The sequence below is a fragment of the Mastigoproctus giganteus genome, chromosome 12, assembly GCF_048544385.1.
Source record: "Mastigoproctus giganteus isolate SK-2022 chromosome 12, ASM4854438v1, whole genome shotgun sequence".
Classification (NCBI taxonomy): domain Eukaryota; kingdom Metazoa; phylum Arthropoda; class Arachnida; order Uropygi; family Thelyphonidae; genus Mastigoproctus; species Mastigoproctus giganteus.
In genome coordinates, this window is record NC_143586.1 from 11,434,125 (window position 1) to 11,459,548 (window position 25,424).

The following is a 25,424-nucleotide window of genomic DNA, read 5'->3' on the forward strand; positions in this document are numbered from 1 at the left end:
TTTTTTGCATATATTTTGTTTCCAAATTAAACTATAAAATCAAGAGCAGACTATACCAGAATCCATTAAAACATTTACATTTCCAGTGATAACTTGGCATATTCCATAATACAAAATATTCTGTAAAGTACTATAGCCAATATTTAAAAAATATATACAATCACCACAAATTGGTGCACTTTGACATTTATCACATCAGTCTTTAAAAGCAACTTGCTACAAAAAAAAAAAAAAAAAAAAAAAGCTTACATTTTAGTGTCAAATTATGAACAAAAACATCACATCTGCAGTTTTTGTAGGCATTTGAGAAAACCAGAGTATTTATCCAACAAAAACTCACATGATATGACTGATATATACATAATCTGTAAATGTGCTCAAGATATTTAGAAAGCACTACAGCCGTCTATTCCTACTTCAAATAAATCATTGATATAATTATCATCTTTAACGTACGAAAATGGATATAACTTTAGGGCAGAGGATAACAAATCATTTTTATAAAATAATGTGAATGGCCATTCTGCTTTGACTGTACATTTTTAACCCACACATTATAGACTCACAAATCTGAGTTTCTCTTACAGAGTGAATAAAATTTAATCATCATCAGGAAACCAATAAATTTGTACCACTGTGATGCAAGGTGGCATTTGTAATATATATTTCACCACTACTTATCTTTGTACTTCAACTTCCATTCCAAGAGATGGAGCTGAGGATTGGTGAGAACCAAAATTACTACAACTACTATTAGTTAATGTCGAAATACCACTATTGTTATTGCTAGAAGAAATAGAGCAAGATGTTGTCTGGGGTGAGCTACTCATTTTCTCTGTTGTTGCCATGTTAGAAAACGCCAAAAGCGTTTCTGGAAAATTTGGCGGTGTAGCTGGAGTATTTGCAGGAGTACAAACCTAGGGAAGAAAATCATTACATTTTAAATTTAATATATAGGTTATTTAAGATGTAATATTTAGATAAAAAAAACTGGATATCCAACATCATACACAAAAACATCAATAAAAATATTTAATATTGCAAATATCTAATCAAAATACAGTACTTTGAATATGATAAACGTGTTGGCTCATCCCTGATTCTATGCTCCTATCTTAACTCTATCCAGCTATCCCTAGCTTCAACAAACAGATTTTTATTTAAGTCTAACTTATCAAACTTTTCATATAAAGTCCGATTCTTTATCTTGGGTACACTCTAAGAAAAGAAAGGAAGTCAGTGTTTCATACTGATTAAACTATAACTAGTATCTTTATGACTCTTCTGCAAAAAAATTCAATAAAAAACACAATACAGCTTTTTTATATTCTCTGTATTACTGTCTGGTTACCTAGTTATCCTTGAGTTGTTAGTGAATGAACGGCATTTCTACACAAAGGGCATAACATATACTCAGAATGAAATGCCTACCTTCTTTTTTTACCATTATCATTACCATTTATAAAAGCTTTTTATTTCTTACCTTACCAAACAAACTTGTAAAAGTGAAATTAACAGTCAGAAGTTCCTACAAATCTTCCATAAGGAAATGTGTCAATTACCATGTTAAAGGGACTTCTCACTGTGATAGTTTCAAAGTCCATGAGGCACAGAATTTAAGAAAATATATTAAAAAAAAAATAATTGCATACCATGAGAATATATTTTGTTTGAGCACAAATTTTTACAATGTGAGGAGTGATTCCAACTATGCAAATTCTTAAAATACTCTAATTTGAGCAAATAAAATTCACATGCACTCCACTAATTGCCTCTCCACCTAAAATCTGGGATCTTGTGTAACATCTGTATCATCCATTTGCACTGTAGGACTAATCTTTTACTGATTACACAAAACTATGACAGTATGAGGAGCAGTACAAAAGTAATGCCTCCTATTTGTTTCCTCAGAAAATTTAATTCCTACAACTATGCCTTTTACATCAATTAATCATTAATAAACACACTTTTTTTTTTACAACATCACCATTTTCTATGCACTTCTGCCATCTCAGAGCTAGATGTATTTCAATCTGTAAAAGTCCTTACCCTTGCTCTGGAGGGCTTCGCAAACACTGTGTTTGAGCTGGTCATTGTTCACAAAATGGGTTCCACAGAGTACATCCTTCAGCAGGCTGAAGAAGTGGATGTGTGGATATGTAAAAGGCGGCACCTGGAATGTCTGTTTGACTCTGCCTTGTGTTGCTGTGAAGAACAGAATCAACTGTAAAAGGGTCAGAAATATGATTGGTGTAAGTTTGTGTATATTGTGTGTATGTTCTGTTCTGGCGGCTTCGCTACCCAGAAGTATCAATCACCTGGAAAGATAATTCTGGGTACTCATCCACACCATGGGAAGGTGGGCCAGGGTCCTCTGGGGGTCCATTCGAGAGGGATAAAAAAAAAACCACCCATGGTGCAAGTTATGAGAAAAAAAAGTTTTCCATCCCACACACAGGCCAGAGGGACGATCAACACAGAGCTTGTGCAACAGAATGGGGAAAAAGTTTTTTCCCTCCCACACAAGGATGATCATCCTGCACAGGACGAGAAAAAATATCATCCCACATCCAGACTAAGAAAGGTATGGCACAGGTGCCAAAGAGAAAAAAAAAAGTTCTTCATCTGCAAAAAAAAAAAAAAAAAAAAAATTTACATATAAATGAAAAGGTATATAGATTGATCTTTGTATGGTGCTTGAGGTTATGGGGCTGCTGCATTAGTTCTAAGCATATTTTTCTTTTCTGGCAAGGACAGCAGCCGCAAAAGCCTGGAGTGCAGAGAGGTGATGTGGGGTCAGAACAAGTCAGTCAACTTGATTTACATTATTTGAATTGTGGGGTTATGCATTGTTATGGAGAAGAAGAACCTCATTAAGGTTTTTGTCTGGTCGAACTCTACGGATGCAGGCTTTCTTTCTCAGACTTTATCAATGTTTCCACATATCGATCTGAGTTGATTGTAGTGACATGCACCAAGAAGTCCACAAGCAAGACCCCATATCTTTGTACCAAAATGCTGTCACCATGACTTTACCAACAGAAAGCTGTCTTTTGAACTTCTTGAATTTTGATGATGCCACTCCACTGATTGTCTCTTCGTTTCAGGGTTATAATGGTGGACCCAGGTTTCGTCACCTGTGACTGTGTGAAAAAAACCCTCTCTTTCACTCTCATAGTGCTGGAGAAATTCCGTACAGATGACTTTCCAGGCTTCTTTGCGCTCATGTGTCAGCATTTTCAGGACCCACTGGGTGAAAACCTTGTTGTAGCCTAGTTCCTTTATGATGGTTATCACAGTAGGTTTCCAATACCTGCTGCATCATACAATTTGTGTGTTGTGATGAGGCGGTCCTCTTTGATCAGTGCACTGATCCGGCTCTTGTCTGTTGTCCTGGCATTACTGGCTGGCTGCTTCAAGGCTTGTCAACAATGTCACTTTCCACACTCTTAAAGTTTCTTACCCAACATCTAACTGTACTCACATCTAGAGTATTGTCACCATAAACATTTTTGAGGTGTATGGATTTCAATAGGCATCACTTCAACCACCACTGTTTGCTTGATATGTATATCTATAACATCCACCAATCTGCTATATGCTGCACTCACGAGACCAATTACAGCACCACTCAGTATGGTGAAACTAGAGACCTCTAGTGACCACTCAGTGACACGCAAAACGATCTAGGGCACCATATTTGAAAGCAAAAAAATTAGTAGGCATTACTTTTGTACCCGTACTCTTAACTGATGCCAGCTAACAACAGATTTAAGATTTTGCCAAAAACAAAAGGTATTAGAACCTATAGTACTTAAATGCCATGTATGATTTGAAGGTAAGACACACATAACCATACTATAGTTTATCACTAACTACAGTGATACTAATCACCGAACAAACAACTTAAAGAAAAGTTAACTTCCCTAATTAAATAGGAATACCTTATAACAAATCTTTCCCATCTCCACCTGATTTTGTTCATAATTTGACCAAGACATTAAAAAAAATTAAACCTAAGAACCCCGATAATTGAAATCTGCTGCCAGAGGTCATCTAGTGAAATTCATTCTGTAGCACTCTACAGGTGTATGAGGACATAGTAGCATTTGGCATTGTTTCACTTAATTTACAGGCGCCTCCGTAGCCAGGTGGGAAGGAGCAGCAGTGTGTAGCACACGTTTCTTGATTAGACCGGGGTTCGAGCCCGTCACCACCAAATACGGAGGATGCGGAAAGGTCAGGAAATGACCACCGCATATCCCGGAGCAATATGGCCTTAGTTGCTAATGCTCCTAAAAACCAAATAACAACAACAACAACAACTTAATTTACAAACCTATCCCAAGACAGGTGGAATATAACAGCAGGGCAAAACTAATTTCTGATATATGTAGTGCTCTACAGTAGAGGCATTCAAACTGTAGTCCACATACTAAAGATCTGGCTTGCAATGAGGTTTTATACATCCCCAAAAGAAGTGCAAAATTACCAATAATCATATTAGACTTCCTAGAGGCAAAACATAGAACTATAATTTCACATGACATCAGTCAACCTTGAGGCTATTCAGATACTAAGCATGTACTCCAAAATTTTAACAAGCAACACAACATAGCTAGAACTTTAAACAGTAAGAGTTTCTCTTTACTGATACTCATATTTCCAAATAAATTTAATATATAATTTATTATTAAGGTTAAATGTTGCAGTTTAGTTAATTTTTTTTTTTTTCCATTCTATATTCATTCTGTGGTTCATAGTAAAATCATTGAGCTTGAAAATGTATCTATGAAAGAGAAAAGTTATCATTGGGTTGTGTATTTAATGAACAGTATGGTAATAAATATTTCTTTATAGACTGGAAGGAAAACATTTGTATTGATTTGTAAATAAATAGCAGCTGTATTAAAGGAATATAATCAAAAAGACTAACTTTTACAGAGCGACCAGTAAAATTTTAAACAAAGCTTTCCTTATGCAGCCTTCAAAGTCTCTCAAAATTTCATTCTCACCCACAACACATCTAGTCTCTCTCTGAGTGGATGTGTTGCTCAGAATAATTGCCTGAGAGGGCATAAATTCAAATTGAGGAAAGATGGTTGTAAGATAGATGTGCGGACGTTTTCCTTTAGCCAGCGGGTGGTTGATTGCTGTAACAAACTTCCATCTGTCGTTGTAGAAGTTGATAGCTTAAATAGATTCAAGGCAGAACTTGACAAACATTTGGAGAGAGTAGATGGGTGAAATAAGGGTTTTTTTTTTTTTTTTTTTTTTGGCTGATGCTATATAAGCTTGCTTTCTTGCATCATGTGCCTTTGCTAATGCTGCCAAACAAATATCAAATGAGATTCGGTTGTGTGAGAGTGAGAAAGAGCGAGTGAGTGAGTGAGTGTAGTAGTAGTAGTGGCACATGATGCAAGAAAGCAAGTGTAGGAGCTTATGCAGCATCAGCCAAAAAAAAAAAAAAAAAAAAAATCACACCATTCCCTCCAAATGCCTGTCCAGTTCCTCCTTAAATTTATTTAACCTATCAACTTCCACAACGACAGATGGAAGTTTGTTCCAGCAATTAACCACCCGCTGGCTAAAGGCAAATTTCCGCACATCTATTCTACATCTGTCCTTTCTTAATTTGAACTTATGTCCCCGTAGGTTGGTAATCTGAACAAGTGGAAGGATCCCATCAGAATTCAGCGTGCTCAACCCATTCAAGGCCTTATAGACCTCAATCCGATCACCGCGCAGGTGCCTAGTCTCCAGCCACTGCAATTTGCAGAACTTAAGCCTCTCTTGGTAAGAGAATCCCTTCATTCCCCTCACCAATCGTGTTGCTCTTCTCTGTACACGCTCAAGCAAATCTACATCCTTCCTAAAATGAGGCCTCCAGACCTGTACGCAGTACTCAAGGCGTGGCCTGACCATTGCCTTATACATAGGGACAATCACCTCCTTTTCCCTGCTAGCAAAATTACTATATATCATTGACAAAACCCCATGACCCGCCCTAGCAGCCTGTCTGCACTGCTCAGAAAACTTCATATCTGACTGCACAATTACTCCCAGGTCTTTTTCATTTTCTACCACCTTAAGTGTAGTACCACACAGTTGGTACGTTTCTCTGGGGTTACTTCTACCCATATGCAGTACTTTGCATTTGTCAAGGTTGAACTTCAGTTGCCACTTCTTAGCCCATCTGCCCAAATTTTCTAGATCCTGTTGCAGTAGCACACTGCCATTACTGTCATTAACAACCCTGCCAACCTTTGTGTCATCTGCAAACTTCGACATTAAGCCTGATATACCTTCATCAATATCATTGATAAATACACAAAACAACAGTGGACCCAACACCGAACCCTGTGGGACTCCACTAATAACATTGTGTGTGAGTGTGTGAGAGAGAGAGAGAGAGAGAGAGAGAGAGAGAGAGAGAGAGAGAGAGAGAGAGAGAGAGAGAGAGAGATGAAGAAAAATTCAGGAAGACTGAGATACGATTAAGATATTAGCAAACAAATTTTTACTTTTCCTTAATCCGTTTCTAAATATCTTGTAATTCTTTTTTCTTTCTATAATTTTATAAATTTAAATTCTTTTGTTTTGTGAAGTTATTTCTTGTAGCATTTTGAAAATATAATTCTTATCTTTTTTTTTAACACTAATTCCAACCAGATATATTCTTTTCAGCATCTTGTTAGCTTAAATTTTTAAGTTCATAGTAGATAAAGTTTTAGTAACTTTGCATACTAATGTAATAATTTATGTACTGTAATATTAGCATTAATATTATTAATTATTAATGTAATAATTTATGTACTGTAATATTAGCATTAATACACTGGTGTTCAAAGAAAGTGCATCACCTAGGAATTTCACATTTCTAACCCTTTTCTGCGATAGTACGTTACATTAATGACTAGCATCACAAATAGAAATATAAACAAAAGATATTTATTAATAGTTAAGGCAAAGCTAAGTAATATTTGACAGGTGCTCTCAAAACATTCCAAAATGAGCATTTGCAACCTTTATACAACAGTTTTGGTAAACACGACAATTATGGCTGAAATATTATCAGAAGCCTCAATTTGCTTCAGTTTATCATTTTAAATGGAAAACAAAATGAAAAGTTCACCAGGTGCTATTGTTGTTGTTATTTGGTTTTTAGGAGCATTAGCAACTAAGGCCATATTGCTCTGGGGATATGTGGTCGTCATTCCCTGACCTTTCCACATCCTCCGTATTTGGTGGTCACGGGCTCGAACCCCGGTCTAATCAAGAAGCGTGTGCTACACACTGCTGCTCCTGCCCACCTGGCTGTGGAGGTGCCTCACCAGGTGCAAACTAATATTTAGTTGAACTGCCTCTGGCCCTGATGACAGCAGCACACTGTTGAGGCACTGACAAGATCAATTTCTGAAGATAATCAACTGATAGTTCATGGTTCCAAAACACGAATTATGGCTTCCTGAAGTTCACGAAGGGAACTTCAGGAAGCCATAATTCTTCCAGAAACCATAAGGAACTTGGTTTCTTTCTGGCAACTACAGATTCCACATGATGCCAACAGTTCTCTATAGGATTCGGGTCCCCGCTGTTTCCTGGTCAGCTAAGAGTTGTAATGGGCTGTTCTTCCATTTTTTCACCTATAATAAATGTAAACACATTACTGTCGAACCTCTAATGCAGAAATGAAGCTAAAGTAACTACAGAAGTGCCTACTTACACTTTTCGCCCGATAACAAGGAGCAGAGTCATCCTGAAGGAAGCAGTTACTTGGCAGCAATTTGCCTTCCAATATAGCCAGGTATAAACTGCGGGTGATACGAAATGCACCCCCATATCATTTGGCTGGTAGGGAATTTCACTGTAGACATCATACAGTCTGGATAGTATTCTTCACCACGTCTACAACGAATCGTTTGTCTCCCATCAGAGCTATGCAGGTTGAATTTCTTCTCATCCGAGAAAATAACTGTCTTTCACTGCTTGGGGGTCCATTTACGTGCTCCTTACACCAAATTAATCGGGAATTTTTCATTTTTTGTGAACAGGGGTTTCTTCTTAGGATGAGCTACAAGTCCATTTTTGAAGAGGTGTCTTCTGACTGTTACTGCACTTGCTACCACTCCTGTATATTCTTCTCATTCTCTTTTCATCTCAGACGAAGAAGGTTTACGGTTTTTAAGGCATAAGCGCTTCAAAATGCAGTCCTGTTTTGGAGACTCGGTTTGAGTCTGGTTCCTTTTTTCCCCATCAGCAGAACCAGTATTCTTGAGTTTGGAAAGAAATCTACTCACTGTTGACTGATTACAAGGCACTCTATAAGCAGTATGACGGGGAAAGAACATCCTTCCTCACATAAAGCAACAATAGCACTCTTTCTTCGTAGCATCAACTGCACGAAATTGACCATCCTGACACAAGCAAGGAATGACTGCAACTCTTGCAGAGCATGCTTATATAGCTGAAAGTAACAGCTGATGCAATATTATGTCATCACCTACACGTGTCAATCTTATCTGATGCAATCTGTAAGAAATATAGCCATATACTTATGCTATTTGGACTACAATTACAATTTTAGGGGGTGATACACTTTCTTTGAACACCTCTTCTACAGATACTTCCATGGGCACTGTTCTTCTGAATTGGCTTCTATAATTCCCGCTCTCTCTTTCAAAACAGTCTGAACACATGCCGCCACCAGCCAACATCCATTTACTGTCCAACTTCAAACCCACAGAACCAACTTTTCATCTTCCTCATTTATTCATTCAACTGCCGTTTTCTGGAACAACCTTCCTTCATACGTATTTCCTGAAAATTACAATCTACAGAAGTTCAATTCCAATGTCAACAAATATCTTCTATCGTCTTCTCAACCTCCAACCCAAGCACGGTACTAAGTGCTATAGGTTCTAATACCTCTCGCGTTTGGGGTTCACATAAAAATAAAAAAAAAAAAACAGTGTATGTTAATGATTAATGTTATTAACATTAATAACTAACATAAATATTAGTAATATTAATAATAATTATTTCATTTGTTATATTATATTACTACTGCTAATAATAATAATAATTATTATTATTATATTATCAATTAATATTATCATAAAGTAATTTAATTTAGCTGACTTAAATTCTACAGTAGACTTTTGAAATAACGACACCTTCGGGGATTCAAGGTGCCATTATTTTGATTTTTCTGTTACTTAGAAAGTTTTATTTTTAATGTATTTAATGCAGAAATAATGAGGACAAATAAGAAATAGAGATTCAGAACACAATTTTATTAACTGCACATAAAAAAACAAACATGTTGACAATGCAATATTATATTTTGCCATTCTGCTTATGCCCCCTTCTATTTTCTTTATTATATCAACTTCAGTCTGTGCGGGCAGCACAGTGGTATCATCACCATCCTCCCCACACGGCCAGGAAAAGGCCTAGTTTGAATCCTGTCAATGACGGGAGGAATTTTTATATGCTTTTTACACTCTGTGGCTGAGTTAGTGGGTCTCAGGAGTAGATAGAAAGGTTTCCCCCCCCCCCCCAGAAACGGGTTTTTCGTCCAGCAAAACAGGCAAATCAAGCAGAGAACACGCAATTTACAGACACAATACACACGGGTATATGGATTAACGCTCCGGGTGACACTAATGTAATAGTTTGGATTATATCAAGTTTGTCACTAAGCTTTAATGTTGTTGTTATTTTCTTCTCTGTATAAGGTTTATTAACTTTAGGAGCCATAGTGAGGGGTTTTTAATTAAAAATAAATGTAAAACAGCGGTATAATCGATGATATCAATATAGAATTCACTTCGAAAATGGCAAACGTAAACAAATACAGCAATCACATGACTTGCGTTTTCTTTGTTCAGCACTACAAGACATCTGCGCTGTACGTATACATCCGATCTCATATGTGCTGTGATTTCAACAGTCTACTGTATTAAGTTAATTTTGTAATATTTTCTAATTTAATTTTTACGTTAACAATATTTGTGACAAGATCCACTCTGAATAATCATTCAAGGATTTTGCAATTCAAAGGGAAACAGCTGTAGGTGATAATCCTATGGGTCACAAGTTTATCACTTGCACAGGCTGTGTCACATATTCAAGGGTCGATCTAGTTGATAAGCATCACTCGACAGGCAGTTCTTTTCTATGTATCAATCTAAAATTAAACCCTGATGCATTACTGGAATTTAAGTCACTGATGAAACAGGTGCTTGCCCTACAGACAAATGTAACTGGGAGCTCATTAGGTACTCAAGATTCTACTATTAATCTGACAAGTGATGCACCTTTAATTCAGGTCCCAGAACAGTTCACACTGCTCTGGTTCAAACAGGATTTACTCTTATCAGAAAATTCCATTGTTAGGGTAATGAGTAACATTTTTTGTAATAAAGATAGGTAGACTAAAAGTAGGGTGTGTCTGCTGGGAGAATAATTAATGTCAACAATTGATTGTTGGATTTTTAGGAGGAAAAAGAGATCGTTATTATGCATGTAGGAACTAACAATATTAAGCACACATGAACTGACAATTTATTTGAAAAAATATAGGACCATGCACTAAAAAATATTGTGAATTAGATCAGAATGTGTTTGCAATTCTGGCCAGGCATGACATGTGGGATTATACAGTATGTTGCAAGCCTAATGATTAACTCAGGACTTGAAGGAGTTAGCCAGGCTTTTTGGGGGGAAATTTTTTTATTAGTGTGAACCATAAGTGAATACCTGTAAGTGAATTTATTTTGTAGAAATGGAATTAATTTGAAAAAAGGTGGTGGAAAAGTTTTGCCAGTATCATTCAGGATACCTTAGTGATACTGGCAAAACTTTCTCTCTCCACTGCTAGGGTGGGGGGAGAGGGGGGAGGGAGGGAGGGAGAGAGAGAGAGAGAGAGAGAGAGAGAGAGAGAGAGAGAGAGAGAGAGGGTTGGTTGGTTTTGATTTTATTGGCGCATTAGCTACTGAGGCTATAATGCGCCAAGTCATATATAAAAAAATTTTAAACTTTCAGTGACCCAATTACTTAGGTCACTATGTCAAAATATATAACAAATGTATAAAGGATAAATAAATAGAAAATCACAACAAAATGTAAATTTTATATATGAGCAAAAACGCTTATTGATTTTAAAAAGCTAAAAACAGCAGACACATCGTCACTGTTGTATAAAATCTGACTGAGTGTATAAGGCTCAGCCGGATGACTAAAAACGGTAAAATATAAATCACGTTCTTGTCTAAAACGTGGACACACGGTTAAATGTGATGAATAGTTAAAATGGTGCCACAGTTCTAGCACATAGGACAGTCATCCGCCCCCAGCAGAAAAGCATGTGTAAGATGACTGTGTCCTATGCGGAGACGAGCTAGAACAACTTCCTCTTTGCAGTTCCTGCCCAGACTAGACGGCCAGTTTTGGATTACAGGCTTTATCTGATAGAGCTTGTTTGTGACTTGCTCATGCCAAGATTGTTGCCATTGAGAATGTAATTTAGTTTGTATTAGCTGCCTGTAGTCTGTATAGGGGACTAACAGGCAATATGTGTGGTTCTGGTGATCTGGCCGCAGCATCTGCCAGTTCATTTCCCATGATCCCAATGTGGCTCGGAATCCAGCAGAAATGGATGTCGAATGAACTCTCAAACAGGGAATGTAACGTTTACTGAATCCGTGTCACAATCGGATGAGGATTATACCTCATCCCCGATAAAGCCTGCAGTGTATTTGAAGAGTCAGTGTATACCATACATCTTTGGTGCTTACGGGTTTTAATGTGGTCCAAGGCTAGCTCAATAGCATACAACTCAGCTGTGTATATGCTGCATTCGTGGGGAATCTGCTGCTATCTTTCCAGATAGTACTATCTGGAAAGATAGCAGCAGATCCTACAGACAACTCTGATTTCGAGCCATTGGTAAACACAGGCAAAAAATCAGAGTAATTGGATCGGTGGGCAGCATAGAGTTGCTGGTAGACAGATGATGAGGTCCCAGACTTTACCCATTTCTTAAGGGAAAAGTCACAGGATGGGATATGAGCATGCCAGGGTGGAAGTGCTTCTTTTGGTGTTTTTGCAACCTTGTCTACCGTGATGTTAAACTCTCTGAGTAGCTCTTGGACACGAATACCAAAAGGTCGATTGGCAGTCTGACGGGTATTGTACAAGTTTTCCCAACGTGGCTCGAAAACGGGTGTCCACGTAGGATGGTCTGGCAGGGATTTCAACTTTAACGCATAGTTTAAAGACAGCTGCTTACATCCAAGGGGTAATGGTGGTTCATTTACTTCGATGTATAAGCTCTAGACAGGAGATGTTCGAAATGCTCCAGTAGCGATACGGATAGCCTGATGGTGGATAGGGTCCAACCATCGGAAGACACTATCTCTGGCTAAGGAGAATACCTGGGACCAGTAATCTAATTTGGATCGTACAAGCGCACGGTAAAGCCGTAGTAGGGTGCATCGATCTGCTCCCCAACGCATGGAGGAGAGAGAGCGGAGACTATTAAGTGCCCTCGTGCATTTTGTACGAAGTTGACGAATATGTTCGAGAAAGGTCAACTTTTTATCAAACACAAGTCCCAAGATTTTGTGTCTGACACTACTGGAATAACATTTTGTCCGAGCCTTAATTCAGGTTCAGGATGAAGATTACGCTTGCGACAAAAGTGTATGCAAACGGTCTTCTCCAGCGAGAACCTGAAGCCGTTAGCAAGTGCCCAGGAATTAAGGCGATCAATGGCTTTCTGCAGTTGTCTTTCAATAACCCTCATGTTGCATGACTGACAAAATACGCTAAAGTCATCAACATAGAGGGCACAGTTTACAGTTGGAGGAAGTTGTGATGGAATTTACTTTGATGGTAAAAAGCGTGACACTTAATACTGATCCTTGTGGTACTCCCTCCTCTTGGCTGAAGGAATGAGAGAGTGGGGATCCCACACGAACTTGGAAAGATCGATTGGCTAAAAAGTTTTTAATAAAAATGGGGAGTTGCCCCCTAAGACCAAGGCTATGCAGATCTTTTAAGATGCCAAATCTCCAAGTTGTGTCATACGCTTTCTCCATGTCTAAGAACACCGACACCAAGTGTTCGCGTTTTAGGAAAGCATCCCGGATGGATGCTTCCAATCTAATAAGATGGTCCAAAGTGGACCGGTTCCTTCGGAAGCCGCACTGGATGTTGGAGAGAAGGTCATTTGATTCTAGATACCATATTAAACGAGAATTAACCATTCTCTCCAGGATTCTGCACAGACAGCTAGTCAGAGCAATAGGACGATAATTGGTGGTGACTTTTGGATCCTTTCCTGGCTTAGCAAAGGCAAGAACGATTGCCTTTCGCCAGGAGTCCGGAAACTGCCCTTCAATAAAGATTCTGTTATACAGAAGGAGCAGACAATCCATAGATTTTGGTGAAAGATGTTTAATCATTTCATAATGGATGCCATCTGGTCCAACAGCACTTGCTTTGGAAAGAGTGAGGGCTCTTTTCAGTTCCTCTATAGTGAATGCCCCGTTGTAGGGATAGAACCCCTTGGACTTAAAATTAAGTGCTTGTTTTTCCAGTTTATATTTCAGGACCAGGAACTCTGGGGAATACGAGGATGTTGCGGAGATGTTAGAGAATGTTTCCCCAAGAGCATTGGCTATTGCAGTTGGATCTGCAATAGTGCATCCATTATAATCTAGGATTGAAGAAGGGTGGGATGTATATTTTCCCTTCATTTTCCGGATTTTATCCCAGACTACCTTAGAGTTGGTAGACTGGTTAATAGATGATGTAAAACGGATCCACAATTCCTTTTGACTCTGACGACGGATGTAGCGTGCTTTGGCTCGTGCACGTTTGAAGGCTATAAGGTTGTTCATGGTAGGATATCGCCGAAATATCCCCCGCACTTTGTTTTGAGCCTTTTTTTCTGTTGTGCATTGTGAATTCCACCAAGGTTTGGGAAATAGTGGAAACCGGGCAGATGTTTTTGGGACAGCATTCGCAGCTGCTTGGACAATGATTTCTGTGATGTACTTTACTGCGTCATTGATAGGCTCCCGACTGACTGTACTGAGGTCAAAATTTCCCTGATGTTGGAAGGCATTCCAGTCACCATGATCAAACTTCGACCGTGGTAACCTAAAAGGAAGACATGGCCTCCAACTGTGTAACGAGGTTATCACAGGGAAGCGATCACTTCCATATGGATTCTCCTCCACTTCCCAAGTGAGTGAAGGGAGTAGAGAAGGGGAGCAGATAGAGAGATCAATGGCAGAAAAAGTACGGGTAGGCATGTGGAAGAAGGTATTTGTTCCAGTATTTAGAAGGGAAAGGTCATTGTCATTTAGCATATGCTCTATGACTCGTCCCCTTCCATTGATGTTAGCACTACCCCACAGGGTGTTATGTCCATTAAAATCCCCGAGAAGTAAGAAAGGGGAAGGCAACTGCTTTAGAAGATCATCAAGGTCTTCCTGGGAGATGTCAGTCCCAGGTGGCAAATAGATAGAGCAGACGGTTAATAAAAATCCCACCATAAGGCGAATTGCAACAGCTTCTATGCTAGTTGTAATTAGCAACAGCTGCACTGGGGTCTGGTTACCCACAAGGATAGCCACTCCCCCATGTACAGAGCCATCCGCAATTCTATCCTTTCGAAAAACTGTGATGTTGTGCATGGTGGGATCATCATTTGCCTTTAGATATGTCTCCTGCAAGCAAAAGCAAACTGGCTCGTGCTTTTGCAGGAGGGCCTTGATGTCATCAATATTTCGCCGGAATCCACGACAATTCCATTGTAGGAATTTAGTCATTATTTTGGCTTGGTGGGTCCATCAGGCGGCTTCCGAGGTGCTGAGGGCTTACTTTTATCAGTCCTGGGTTTATCTTTTTTGGGAAAGAATGGACGCTGTCCCGTATCCATTTCTTCCTCCGTAAAGAGTTCCAAGACTGAATCTTCGGGTACCTCCTTCTGCTCGACATCCATGTTTTCTTGGGTAGTAGGGGAGACTTCCCCTTTCTTATTCTTTTCTTTCATAATTACCTTTGTTACTTGTGGAGCATTAGGAGGTACTGATATAGGAGTGGCAGCTGATTGGTTTTTCTGTGCAGGTTTTTGAGAACTTAAGAGATAACGCGCGATGGGAGTGAAAGACTCCTTTGGAGGAATGGTTATGTCCGTCTGAGTTCCGACGGAACATCTCCCTGCTACCTTCTGGGCGTAGGTAGGTTTGTTGATATTCAGGGGTTTGACCGATTTCCTTGCCTCCTGGTATGATATATTTAGCTCTGCCTTCAGCTGTTGAATTTCTTTTTCTTCTTTCCACCTCTGGCATGCTCTTGAGTAGGCCGGGTGTTCGCCTTCACAGTTAATACAGGTGGGTTTTGCGGCTGAACATGGTGTTGTTTCGTGGTCCTTTGCACCGCATCGAGCACATGCAAGGATTCCACGGCAGGCCATTTGAGAATGTCCATACTTCTGGCATTTAAAACACCGTAAAGGGTTCGGAAAGTGTGGACACACTGAACAATTGATGTATCCAGCTTTAATCTCGTCAGGAAGTTTAGGAGAGTTAAAAGTCAGGATAACGCTCCTGGTTTTAAAAATTTTTCCATCCCTTCGCGCAGTAATTCTCTTGACGGCAGTAACTCCCTGTGGTTTTAATTCGGAGCAGATTTCCTCCTCGGTTACGTCGAGAAGGTCCCACTCCGAAATGACACCTCTCGATGAATTGAGTGTTCTGTGTGGTGTCACTGTTATGGGTACTCCTCCGATTGATATTACTCAGAGTAGATGTTCAGACTGCCTGTCATTTTTTATTTCAATCAAGAGGTCCCCAGAACGGAGCTTCTTTAGCATTAGCATTAGCATTAGTAGAGGCATTTGATGCAAGAAAGCAAGCTTATGCAGCATCAGCCAAAAAAAAAAAAAAAACCCCACTTCAACTTCACCCCTCTGTTTGTTCAAAATACCTGTCCAGCTGAGCCTTATTTAGGCTATCAACCTCCACGACAAGGGATGGAAGTCTGTTCCACCAACCAACCACCCGCTGGCTAAAGGCAAATTTCCGCACATCTATCCTACATTTGTCTTTCCTCAATTTGAATTTATGCCCTCTCAGGTGATTATTCTGAGCTAGAGGAAGAATCCCATCAGCATTGAGCATGCTCAAACCATTCAAGGCCTTATACACCTCTATCAGATCACCTCGCTGGTGCCTAGTCTCCAAACACTGTAATTTGCAAAACTTAGGCCTTTCTTCGTAAGAGCACCCCTTTGTTCCATTCACTACTCTTGTTGCCCTTCTCTGTACCTGTTCCAGCAGCTCTATATCCTTCTTGAAATGAGGCCTCCACACCTGTATACAGTACTCTAGGTGTGGCCTGACCATTGCCTTATACAAGGGAATAATCACCTCCTTATCCCTGCTGGAAAAATTCCTGTATATCATTGACAATACTCCATGAGCTACTCGTGCAGCCTGTCTGCACTGCTCAGAGAATTTCATATCTGCCTGCACAACCACCCCCCAAGTCCCTTTCATTCTCTACCATTGTCAGTGTAGTACCACAGAGTTGATACGTTGCTCTGGGGTTGCTGTTTCCCATGTGTAGTACTTTACATTTGTCAATGTTAAACTTCATTTGCCACCTCTCAGCCCATCTGCTCAACCTTTCCAGATCCTGTTGCAGCAGCATAGTGTCAGTAGTGTCCTTGACAACCCTGCCAACCTTTGTATCGTCTGCAAACTTGGACATTAAGCTTGATATACCATCATCAATATCATTTATAAATACAGAAAACAATAATGGACCCAACACTGAGCCCTGAGGGACTCCACTAATAACATTAGTCCACGATGAGCAGTGTCCATTGATTACCACTCTCTGTCTTCTCCTCCTCAGCCACCCCTTTATCCACAGCAGCAATTTGCCTCCAATGTCACACTGCTCCAATTTGTGTAGCAGTCTTCCATGTGCAACAGTATCAAAAGCCTTTCTAAGATCCAAGTATATAATATCAAAGCTATTCCCTGCATGCAGTTCTTTTGTAACTGCATCATAGTATCCAATCAAATTGGTCAGGCAAGACTTCCCCTTAACAAAACCATGCTGTGTCCGAGCTATAACTAAAGTCTTGTCTAAATGATCCTGCAGTGCTTCTTTAACCAGTGCCTCCATTAATTTTCCTGGAACAGAAGTTAAGCTCACAGGTCTATAATTACTTGTGTCAGCCTTTGATCCTCCTTTGTGAATTGGGGTCACATTTGCACATTTCCAGTCTATGGATACCTCCCCCGAGTCCAAGGAAGCTCTCATAATTATGGCTAAGGGTTTGCTTACTTCCTTTGCTGCCTCCTTTAATATAACTGGATAGATCCCATCCACCCCGGGTGCCTTTCTTGTGTTTATCTTCAACAATTTCTCCTCCACTTTACTCCCAGTTATTTCAAGATTCTGTAGCTTACTGCTAGAGTTGAATACACTTCTGGCATTCCCCTCGCTGAATAACTCCTCATGTGTGAATGTCGATGCAAAATATTCATTTAGTTTGTTAGCTACCTGAGCAGGATCATCAACAGTTGACCCATCAATATCAAGTGGAGCAATCTGATTCATCCCCTTCCTTCTAGAGTTTACATAAGTAAAGAACTCTTTGCTGTTTTTCTTTGCATCCCTTGCCAAGGATTTCTCGTAATCTGCCTTCACCTGCCTAACCTCCTTTGTAACTTGGTTGCATATCAACTTGTATCTATCATAGGCTTCTGTGTCATGTGTTAATTTGTAAGTATCCCATGCATTTTTCTTCTCTGCCATATGCCTCATTAGTTCATCTGACATCCATTTTGGCCTAAACCTTGAACAATATTTCTCAGTTGATATGTAAAGCCTAGTAGCTTCCAAGATAAGTTCTTTGAATGCTTCCCATTTTGAATTTGCTGTTGGTAACATCATCAGTTGGTCCCACTGTATAGAATTTAAATACTGTCTCAGTCCATCGTAGTCGCCTCTACGGAAGCAATAACCCTTCCCTTTACCCCTAATGGTAATTACCTCTTTTGAGTAAATCCCACTTCAGCACACTGTGATCACTGCCACCTAGTGGTTCATTTATCTGCAGATTCTTAATGCATGAAGAATCACTGCTGATAATCAAATCAAGAGTATTACTCCCTCTAGTTGCCTCCCGAACATGCTGATGTAGAAAACAATCATCCAATAAATCCACAAAAGCCCTGCTAGTATGTGAGTGACCAGCCCCCAAATTCCAGTTAATATCTGGGAAATTAAAATCTCCCATTATAAGACTCTCTGATTTACTGGCCCACTCTATTTCCCTGTACAGTTTCTTATTATACTCATCAGAGTCATTAGGCCTATAGCACACTCCTACTCTCAATTTTGATCTCCCAATGCTTATGTCACACCAAACTGACTCAACACAGCACTGTCCAGCGATGTCGACTGGTTTCACTTCCTTGGTTTTTATGTGTTTCTTAACTAATAGCATAACCCCCCCCCCTTTCCTATCCTGTCTATCCTTTCTGTAGACGTTGTACTCCCCAAATTGCAGTTCTGCATCCCTTATATCTGTGTGACACCACGTCTCTGATATCCCAACAATATCTGCCTTTGATGTTTTGAGCAATACCTCAAATTCATCAAATTTGTTTACCAAACTCCTAGCATTGGTGTACCCGCAAGTATACCTGCACCTGTTTCTATTCTTAGCTACCCTAACACAACCCATGTGTTTACTTGTACCGCAATGGCTCCCAGCAGTCTCTGAAATATCATGCATCTTGTTTTTCAGGCTTCTGCTCATTCTAATAGAAGCAGTGCAAGAATCTCTTTCACCTCTGCCAGTGGCTACTGTCAATCTATTGGTCTTTGTCTCCCCCCAAGCTAGCAGTTTTCCGACCCATGTAACACTACCTCAATAGCATCAGCAAATATTCTTGCACCCTTTCTGTTTAAGTGTATCCCATCCCTGTAGAAGCAATCTCTCCTGTTAACAAGTACAGTCCAGGCTGAAAAAAAATTCTTCCCCTTGAGCCTTGCACAATCTTTCCAGGGCCGAATTGATCGACAAGGCTCTCATCATATACTCCCTCCTATCGTGTCTGGGCAGAATTGCAGACACTTTCAAATTCAACCCTAATTCCCAGCTTTTGTTCAACAGTGACCTGTACTTGTTAAGTAATTCTGTCTTAACTGACTATTTGAACCTGCTAACCCCTCCAACCCTTTTTGTATAAAAAAGGATGACATTTTACCAATCGGTGTTTCATTCATGGAATGCATAATTAAGAACCTTGGGACAGGCCCTGATGGTAGTTCGGTTCGCTGCCTCTTTGTAGCAATAATGCTATCTGCCTCTCCGTCTCTGTTTTCAGATAGGGACCGGGTTGGGGCCCCTGAAGAAATATATTTATCAGGATTCATGAAGTTTTGAAGTGGTTCAGTGCCTGGGCTCCCCAACCACCAAGGAGCCCAAAGGGACGCCCACTACCCGGCATGCAATCAATGCGCTCGGGAATGGAACGCCAGGGCTACCCAGACACCATACCCGCACCACCGCCAGCCTGAATCCTGTCCCTCGGACCATGAGGGTAGGGGCGTGGCATTGACACGGTTGACCCTCGCAGGCGAGCCTACTAGCCGATTGATCCTAGCCGGGCCTTCCAGGACCTCCCGTCTTGTCAAAGTAGGGGCCAAAGTGGTGTATTGAAGCTGGGCCCCTCAACCACCAGGATCCCCCTTTCCGAATATCCACGGGTCGCAGCGCACAGCAAACACAACGGATTCCATTGATGTAAGCCTGGAACCTGGGCTGTGGGCCTGGGATCCCAGTGATGCTAGTCTGGAAGTCCAGCAGCGTCACTGGGAGGTCCCCTCACCACGTACAGGTGCCCACGTCGAGGGGAGAGAAAGAGAGAGGGATAATACAGATAGATTGCCTTTAGCCAGCGGGTGGTTAATTGCTGGAACAAACTTCCATCTGTCGTTGTGGACTTTGACAGGTTAAATATATTTAAAGAGGAACTGGACAGGCATTTGGAGGGAATGGTGTGATTTTTTTTTTTTTTGGCTGATGCTGCATAAGCTCATACACTTGCTTTCTTGCATCACATGCCACTACTACTACTACATGTTTATCTGCTTATATGGGTCAAAGTAATGCTTACACTCATTTCAGCAGTAGTTCTTGTTTGCTGCAGCAACAGCTGATATTGGCAAGATATTCTGAGGGTAGTGACATTTCAAATCAATAGGAAGTTTAATGGTTGTGCAAGTATTGTAAGTATAACTTTAAGGGTTATGTAAGTATTGGTTAACTATAGAAGAAAACTTGTCTTAACTGTATTTATACTAATATCACGAGTCTTGCCAATAAAATGAATGAATTCAAACCCTGGTAAGTAAGTTTGCATGGATGAAGTATGCAGACTGTATAAAGCTAACAATAATACTACATTTAATTAACAAATTATAATACTACATTTAATGTATGAATTTAGCTGACTTAAATTCATTTAGACAAACAGAATTCCAGCATAACTGCTGGAATTCTATTTGTCTGATTTTAATGAAATTGTGTTTGCTCAGCAAATATTTCTAAGCAGCCCAAATATTCCACGAAAATCTCTCCACTGGGTGTCCCCTCTGTAATATGCAGATAGATGGGCAGGGAGACAAGCAGACATAGTGAAGTCAAAAGGCACTTAGTACAGGTAGTTCTCGACTTTACGAGTTAATTCGTTCCTAGCACATGCTCGTAAAGCGGGAATTTATTTCCCATAGACATACGATTAAAAATAGGGGTTACGTTCTCAACAATGAAATTAGTTAGCTAATTAGTTTATGTTTAAACAATGATTGATTTATCGAAAGAAATGAAAACGTAGCCTGTAAAATCAAGCAAATTATAATAAGAAATTATTTACGACTTACAAATGTTAAAGAACGTTTATTCTTCATCATCATCGACTAAATGCACACTCGTTGATCACTCATTATTGGCTCGGCATGCATTGGTTTGTTGCACAAGGAGTTTTCTTCAGATTTGTTTCAAGAGGCATTTGTTTCCAAGATAATCTTCTCTTTTAATTATATATTTCACGATTGCATGCATAAGCATTTTTTAACGGCACACAAATTGCAACTAACATGATTCGCGTGGAGTAACAAGTTTACAAAACTTAAAAAAAGGAATGAAGAGAAGAGTCTGAAAATTTATTTATGTTTTTTATATGATTGAAGATTTCAGTAAAGGGGAAACACATTTCACCATAATGTAAAAAACCACACAATTCCAGCTATCAGTATTTTTGCAAATGCAAGAAGATTGAGTTTACTACCCATTTATAATTGCTTGCAGTAACAGAAAAGTCCAATAAACCAGAAAGTGCAAATTGTTTTTATTGTTTTATGGTCGTGACCTCCAGAATTGTGCTTTGGAAAAATATCACAAAGGCATTTAAAATTGATTCTTATAACGGAACATATGATAACGATGAAAGTGTAGTGCATTTTAATGATTTGAATGAATTAATTAGATCGTATGTATAGCTTAGCTTAATTTTTATTAATAATTGAATCGCATAGGAACCCATAACCGGAAATGTCACCGTAAGTTGGCACACGGTGCTGTTCATCAGTTCGCAAGAGGGAAAATTTCTGGTTTACTCATTCAAGCAGTAGTCGCCGCACGAAGAGCATGCATCAATATATGAACTGTGAGCTGGCAGACATGCACCTAGGGTATGGATTAGCAGAGGGCAATGGACGAGGCGCTCAACGAATTTATGGAGAACGCTTCTGAGACAGACATGTACCGGACCACCGTTTGTTTGCACGTGTGCATCAAAATTTGTGTGATTATGGATCATTTAGGTAACAGGGTCATTATGGGTAACAGGAGTAGTGCGGGCAGACCACGTTCGACGCAAACTCCCACTATGGAAGAAAGTGTGTTGAATGCCGTCCAGAATAATCCTACTACCAGCACACGTGCCGTTGCCTCTCCCTTAGGAGTGTCTCGTTTAATAATTGGTAACTAATACAATTTACATGCCACGCTCATGACCGTTTATATGGCCTTAAGGTCACGCTCATAACCTTAAAAATGACATTTTAGAGAGATAAATAGCTTAGTTATACAGCGAAAATTTCAACTTCCGAGATCTTGAAACGAATTACCAAAAAACAATGTATTATTGGTTCACATTACGATATTTTAATGATATGATGGTGTGTTTCTTGAACTGATTAATATCGTAAAGCGGGGTACACTGTATTGCAGAGTTATGCACATGGTTTGGAATGCAGTATTTATGAATGTTTAGCATTCATTTTTTGCAATTAATGTTTATATTTTTGATTTTGTTAATACTTGATACCTGGGGAAAAAAACTTGTAAACCCTGGAACTCGTAAAGCGAGAACTGCCTGTATATATAAATGCAAACACCCCTTAAAAAACACCTAGGGTAGATGGGATCTATCTAATTATATTAAGGTATTTTAATGAAATTGTGTTTGGCTCAGCAGATATTTCTAAGAAGCCCATGAAAATATTCCATGAAAATCTCTCCAATGGGTGTCCCCTCTGTTATATGCAGACAGATGGGCAGTGAGACAAGCAGTCAAAAGGCACTTAGTATATACAGGGCGTCTCAAAAATATTGGTACAAACGTTTAGGGGAGGTGGGTAACATCTAAAGGAATGTGAATTGCATAGGAACCCATAACCGGAAACGTCACCGTAAGTCAGCACATGGTGCTGTTCATCAGTTCGCGAGAGGGAAAATTTATGGTTTACTCATTCAAGCAGTAGTCGCCGCACGAAGAGCATGCATCAATATACGAACTGTGAGCTGGCAGACATGCACCTAGTGTATGAATTAGCAGAGGGCAATGGACGAGCTGCTCAACGAATTTATGGAGAACACTTCCCAGACAGATATGTACTGGACCACCATTTGTTTGCACGTGTGCATCAAAATTTGTGTGATTATGGGTCATTTAGAGGTAATAGGAGTAGTGCGGGCAGACCACGTTCGACGCAAACTACCACCATGGAAGAAAGTGTGTCGAATGCCATCTAGAATAATCCTACTACCAGCACACGTGCCGTTGCCTCTGCCTTAGGAGTGTCTCGTTGCAGTGTACAGCGTGTCTGGCACGACGATTCCTTACACTCCTTTCATCTCCAAAGGGTTCAGTTACTGTTCCCCCAAGATCATCCCTCACGTGTGGCTTTTGCGCAGTGGTTTCTCCAAGAAAGTGTTCAAGACTTGAATTTTCCAGCCTATGTTTTGTTCACAGATGAGGCTTATTTCATTCAGGAAGGCTTATTCAATCAGCACAATGTTCATGTGTGGGCTCATGACAACCCATACGGTGTGCGCCCCCATGCAACAACATCGCTTCGCAATAAATGTATGGGCAAGAATGGTCAGTGACTGCTTAGTCGGCCCATACCTGTTACCATCCTGCATGAACTCACTAAATATCGGATCTTTATTGAACAAGTTCTACCAGGATTACTTGACGATGTTCCAGCAAATGTAAGACGCAACATTTGGTTTCAACGTGACGGGGCACCTGCCATTATGGAAGGTGTGTTCCTGACCATTTGAACAGGTGTTTTGGGCGTCGATGGATTGGCTGTGGTGGACCCGTTGCCTGACTCCCACGCTCATCTGATTTATCAAGCCTTGATTTATTTCTGTGGTGGGGCCCTCAAATCTATCATGTATGAATCGCCTGTGGAGACGGAAATGGATCTCATGGCGAGACTCGTCTGCGCTGCTGCTACTGTCAAAAAGAAACTCCAGGTGTGTTCGACCGTGTCCACCAATCCATGCTGCGTCGGTGTCATGTATGCATCGCATCTCATGGTGAAACCTTTGAGCATCTGTTGTAACATCATGAAATGCATCCATCTCGTACTCCATTGTTAATATTGTCAAATAAATGTTTGCCACTAATTACTGTCTTGTGTCATTTCTGCTTCTTGTGCCTCTGCTACTACTTTCCCGTGACATTTCCAGTTATGGGTTCTTATGCAATTCACATTTCTTTAGATGTTACCTACCTCCCCTAAACGTTTGTACCAAAATTTTTGAGACACCCTGTATAAATCAAAAGGCACTTACTATACATAAATGCAAACATGCCTTAAAAAGCACCTAGGGTAGATGGGATCTGTCCAATTTTATTAAGGGAGGCAGCAAAGGTGGTTGTAAGTTTAAAGAAGTTGCTACTTCCAACCTTTTCTTTAAATAGACTTGACGATGGTTACCACTGTTCTACCAGTCAATTTACACATTTAACCAGAGAGCCAATGTGTATACACACTAATGCATTCCAGGACCTCAACAATATTAGTAACAGCAAATGATGCGTCCCTACATCATTTGTCACTACTAATAACAATAATGCCAATTATACAACCAGAGAATTTATATATGAAAAGACAGATATATGCTAAAGTAGAGATGGTATAAATTTCGTGATAGTTCTGTGATTATAGTCCTCCCCTCTATGGTTAAAGACTAATATAGCATCCACTAACAATTATATTTGCTAAATTCTCCACCACATATATTTGCTAAATTCTCCACCACAGGGGAAGGGGGACCCCTTTCTGTAGTGTCTTCATAGTGGCAGTGATTTTTTTTTTTTTTTGAGGTTATCATAAGGAATTTCAATACAAATAAACAGTACTTCCCATATTAAAAATACAGTGTTGTTTACCTATAATCAAGTATTCTGTGGAAGTAATAGCACTATATTACAAACAAACAAATTACAAAGTATATAATTTGCAACCGAACATATAATTACTACAAACATAACTAAGCTCTCACTTAATTAACACAAATCTGATCTGAATCTTTGAATCAAGCAGTTATGATACTTACTGTGTTAAAATGTCCATAATGATGATGGTGGTGGTTAATATGATTATGATGCTGACAATTTGGTACTGCAGCTTCTTGAAAAAAGATACTTAATGCAGTCTGAAAATAACAAAAATGCAACTTAAGCAGAAAAAATGAAACTACCTAGTACTTGACTTATATATATATATATATATATTCTGTAAAGCAGTTCTACAATTAAAGTGCCACAGGACACTAGTGTGTGTGTGCATGCCATAATGATATTCTAGATGAAATGTAAGATTCTTTACTGAGAGAAAAGAAAAGAAAATTGCTTCAACATAAGTAATTTGCAAAATGAAGATATACCATTCTGTATTTCTGAGGATAGATTTAAATAATAATTAAACAAAATGAAATTATGAATTTATTTAATTAAAGGAACTTAAGAGTTATAACAATAATTAACTGCTAATTACAATATTAATTAAAAAATTAA

General features: G+C 39.5%; 1 protein-coding gene across 1 annotated transcript in view; it reads right to left on the minus strand.

Annotated features, from left to right (window-relative positions):
- Positions 1 to 313: 313 nt before the first annotated feature.
- The window catches only part of LOC150076684 (UBA-like domain-containing protein 2-B), a 30,728-nt gene continuing 5,617 nt past the window's right edge, over positions 314 to 25,424 (minus strand). Inside the window, exons 2-3 of the mRNA XM_090386288.1 lie at positions 24,965 to 25,063; positions 314 to 917 (exon numbers count right to left, since the gene is read on the minus strand). Of these exons, the coding sequence (XP_090242414.1) occupies positions 678 to 917; positions 24,965 to 25,063 (339 nt within the window). The 3' untranslated portion in view covers positions 314 to 677. The remainder of the gene's footprint in view (positions 918 to 24,964; positions 25,064 to 25,424) is intronic.